The 4695-nt window shown below is 49.1% G+C and overlaps 1 protein-coding gene across 1 annotated transcript; it reads left to right on the top strand.

Annotated features, from left to right (window-relative positions):
• Positions 1–3136: 3136 nt before the first annotated feature.
• LOC127349042 (BTB/POZ and MATH domain-containing protein 1-like) lies at positions 3137–4478 on the top strand. Its single transcript, XM_051374853.2, has one exon. It carries the CDS (start codon positions 3137–3139, stop codon positions 4292–4294), a length of 1158 nt encoding a protein of 385 aa, XP_051230813.1. The 3' UTR covers positions 4295–4478.
• Positions 4479–4695: the final 217 nt, after the last annotated feature.

Below are 4695 nucleotides of genomic sequence, written 5' to 3'. Positions count from 1 at the left end.
GCACACTATATTTATCAATCCAAGTCTGATCTTAAATTATTACCACCACCATCGTATTAGATAGTCGGCGCGGCGTGCCGCCGCGCCATTTTATGCTAGTATAACTATACAGGAGATGACATTCGCGGTCACCACTCCGGCACTCCCTAATATCAGTCCATGTTTTTCTAAGTGAATAAATTTGATACTTTTTCTCTAATTTGTTGTCAGGTTATTGGTATATGCAATCACATCCCAGCTAGTGTCTACTTTTTTTTTGACAATCCAGCTTGTTTCTACTTAATCTTACTTTACTCTGATTTTTTTTCGAGAATACACCCTGGAAGGTGTATCAATCGCATAGAAGAAAGGCCAAGACGGCCGGTACAAAGCCAAGAAGGCTACAACTCCACTCCACGATACAACGCTACACCACGATACAACGCCAAGCGACAAACAACACACCCTGAACACACCGGATGATAAACGACTCTTCTTGCCCAACATTCTGCCACGAATGGCGAGAAGAGGAGCACAAGGCTTCAGGCCGCGTCACGAACCAAGCAAGACAACACCGACTCGATATCGGCTCCAAGGCAACCCAGACCAACGTACCTCCCCTCATGCGCCTAGAGGAGTCGGCGAGAAGAAGGCAGGGTCTTGACGGACTTGGGGAAGACATCGAACGGAGCATCTACCATGTCGTACATTGCGCCCCGGAAGCGCAAGCCTTGGGCCGCGGCCACCACCTGCAGCACATCACCAACCCCAAACTCCGAAAGCCGCATCGGTCCCTCCTCGATGGCCTGGACGACGTCTTCAAGAAGATAACGACACCTTGGCGCCGCCGCCGCCTGGTCCGGTGAACCGGACCTATGGTTTCCCCTGGCATCAGAGGTAAAGGAAGGCACGGTGAAGGCCACGACCACGCCTTCAGCAAGGTAATGGCGCCCGCAGGCGTCGCCGTGATCAGCATCGGCCACCGCCGAGCAGGACTTTCGCCCGGCCATACACCGCAACCCCGATGTAGATGGAGCAGATAGGGGATGAGGATGAAAGCCGCCGGCTTTAGCCACCACCACCCGGAGAAGAGGAACATCGACGGTGGCAAGGGTTGTGCCCACCACCGGCAACAGCCGCCGGCCAAATCGGGGACCCAATCCCGCATCCGACGCCGGGGCCTCGGCCAACTAGCCTGCAACCGCGACACCACCATGGCGCCCGGCAGCAGCAGCTAGCGCCGCCACGCCGCTGCAGCAACCGCCTCAGCCCCGCAGCCCCGCCCATGGCCATGGCCACCAACGGACCCGAGGCTGCCGGCGCCGCTGCAGGGTCGTCCCGCCAGAGGGGGCTGATCCCCTCGTCACCACCGATGCGCCGAACTCGCCTGGGAGGGCCACGCCACCACGCCGCCGCCGAATCCCCACCGAAGAACGCCGCCACCGCCGCGAGGAAGGGGAGCCGCCGCCCGGGGGAGAGGCCCCCGCCGCCACCGTCGCCACCAAGGCTTCGCCCGGTGGGTCCTCCGGCGGCGGTGAGGGGGAGGGAGGAGGGAAAGGGCCTGGGGGTGGCGGCACGGGAGCCTAACCCTAGGGAGGGGGTCGCGACACCTCTGATATTTTATTTGAATGATGACTTTTTAAATAATTTATCAAATTGCACGCTACAAAACGTGCGGCAAGTGGCAAGGCCTGTTTTTACGGCCCGCTTGCAAATGACTTCCAGCCTAGACCTCTGGACCCGAATCCCAGCCCTAGCGGGAGCTTCTATATGCCGAAAGGGACGGCAGGTACGGGGTGGCGCACACCCCTCCGACCGGGCTTTAACTTGGCCGCGACCCATCATGTAATCTCTTTTTCTTTTTTGTTTTCTTAATTCTTTTCTTTTTCTGTTTATAGTTTTGTTTTTAAAAACTAACATTTTACATGCTTTTTATGTTTTCAAAATTTGTTCAAAAAAATTTGTCTACAGATTTTTTTTAAAATCGATTTTAAATTCGTTCAAAATCTAGAAATCGTCCAAAATATTAAAATTGTTCAAAATTTGAAATTTGTTCAAATTTGAAAAAAAGTTCAAAATTTAAATTTGTTCATATTTCAAAATTCGTCCAAAATTTGGAAATTTGTTCAAGATTGTTCCAATTTCAAAAAAAAATCAAATGTAAAAACCGTTCGAAATTTAAAATTTGATCAAATTTCAAAATTCGTTCTAGATTCAAAATTTGTTCAAATTTCGAACTTCGTTCAAATATTCTCAAACTTGAATTTTTTAAAATTTCAAAATTTTCGAAATTAAAAGAAAATTAAAATGAGAGAACAAAAACAGAAAAGGAAAAAAAAGAGAAAAAACAGGGAAAATCGTCTAACTGGGCCGGCCCACACCGCGCGCGAAGGTGTGCGGCGCGGTGCAGGTGCCGGCCTGGTCGTCATATAGGAAACGCCAGCCCTAGCCGCACTTTGGGGGAACGCCTAACCATCACCCCTTAGCGATGGTTTATAACCATCTCTAAGGGGAACCCGTTAATGGGCCTGGCCCATTAGTCGGTTATTTCAGAATTTTTCAGATTAGAAAATTTGCTTAGATTCAAATTTTCCTAGATTCAAAAATTGCTTAGATTTAAAAATTGCTCAGATTCAAAATTTGCTCAGATGTGAAAGTTGCTTAGATTAAAACTTTGCTTACTTCAAAAATTTGTTCAAATTTGAAATTTGCTTAACTTTAAATTTTGCTCCACATTAAAATTTGTTTAAAAAGAAAAAACAGAAAAAAGAAAAGATGGACAAAAACGAAGAAAAACCGAAAGAAAACCGAAACCCAAGAAAACCAGAAAAAAAAACGAAAACCGAAAAACCGTGACTTACAGCCTCCCAGTCCCAGCAGGTTAATGGGCCGCGGCCCAAAACACTCCCGCGGGTCAAACCACGCGGGTAGGAAAACCCGCACTCTGACTGGTCCCGACTTTTCACCCCAGTCCTCGTCCCACGCCGCCTCTTCCACCTCCATCCGGCCGCCGCCTCCGTTCCGCCGCCGAACTCCCTGCAATATCCCTAGGTTCCGACAAGAAAGGACAGACGACACATTCGCTCGCGCGCCGCTGCTCCCTCGCTGATTGCATATCTCTGCCACTTGCCAAAGTTGAATCGATCAAGGTCCAACCATGGCTGGTGGCGAGTCATCCGATTGCCACATCGTCCCTACAGGAGACAATAACATCTTCCGTCTCCGGGTAAGGCTCTCGCCGCCCAAGGATGACACTTCCCGGTATCTAAGCGCGAGCACGGTCATTGCTGGATGCAGATGCCATGCGTTTTACTGGCCTACACGCACGGGCATTGTCGCGCTCGCTCTCTGTGTCTGGAATTGCGCCGCTGCCAAGGTGTCCGCACACATGGTTTTGCTCGACAAGACCGGCACACCGGCGCCTTCCATCGGGATAGGGAAATCCTCCAACATCGCAAACGGTGGGTTCGTGTTGTCCGCAAGGAGAGACCATGTCAAGGCCAACTGTGTGGTGGACAACTACTTCGTGGCGCTGTGCTCCGTGGACATCGGCTGCCGTTCAGTATCTGGCTTGATCCCTCCCTGTGCACCTCCAGATTCATCAATTAAGAATAATGAGCTCCCTGATTTGGGTCATGACCTGGCCATTATGTCGGGTAAACAAGAATTGACTGATGTCTGCTTCGACGTCAGAGGGGAGAGCTTCAGTGCACATCGCTTGGTGCTCGCTGCCCGATCGCCCGTCTTTAGAGCCGAGCTCTATGGCCCGATGGCTGAAAGCAAGATGACTTCTATACCCATTAAAGACATGGAGGCATCAACCTTCATAACTATGCTCCATTACATGTACCATGGTTCATTGCCCGATGCTGGCAAGACAGATGCTTCATTCACTGTGGCAGAATACCAGCATCTACTTATAGCTGCTGATAGGTACGGGATAGAGAGGTTAAAGAAGTATTGTGAGGACAAGCTAAGTGTGAATGGTATCACGGTAGATAGCGTGGTTTCAATGTTGGAGCTGGCAGAAGACCACGTCTGCTCCAAACTCAAAGCTAGGTGCCTCGATTTTCTTGCCGATGCTGACAATTTCAAGATAGTTGGAACATCAGGTGAGTATATCTGCTTGATGCAGAGCTTTCCGCATCTCTTGGTTGAAGTGCAGAATAGGATAAAGATGGCACCCGCAAAATCGACTATCAGTCCTGGAGCTCACAAGAAAAGCCGAGGGATGATGTTGGGATACGTGAAGACATGTCCATCGTTTATCATCCTGTTCTTAGTATTTACAGGAATATTTTTATTCCTCGTTTAGCTACCAGGGTTTCAAGTTCTGGCTGGCGTGCCAGAAAATACTTCTGCTGCAATTGTACTTGGTTGTGCTCTCGTAATTTGTCATTAGGTCCATGTTTATGTCTTAACCTCTTAGTAGCTCAAGTATACCCTCTCAATTCGTCAACCATTAATGACGGCTGATGGTGATTTACGCTTTCATTGCCTCCCAGTGTTGCCATTCGGGCCTCATTTTTTAAGATCAGGACAGCATATCCATTAGCTTGGATCAAGCTGGAACAGTTTTGCTTGTTTTCAGAACAAAGATAACACAACTGCATAATATTCTCTCTCCCATATCTCTATCTCTACTACTATAATGCAGCAGTTTTGAAATTTCAATTTCATTCCACTCTTGATTCACGGCAGGCAACACGCAGAGTC

Source organism: Lolium perenne, chromosome 4 (genome assembly GCF_019359855.2).
Source record: "Lolium perenne isolate Kyuss_39 chromosome 4, Kyuss_2.0, whole genome shotgun sequence".
Taxonomy (NCBI): Eukaryota; Viridiplantae; Streptophyta; class Magnoliopsida; order Poales; family Poaceae; genus Lolium; species Lolium perenne.
This window is presented reverse-complemented; position numbering and strand designations above follow the sequence as displayed.

Excerpts from the sequence above, each read along its gene's own strand:
- LOC127349042 (XM_051374853.2), top strand. The coding sequence starts at position 3,137 with ATGGCTGGTGGCGAGTCATCCGATTGCCACATCGTCCCTACAGGAGAC.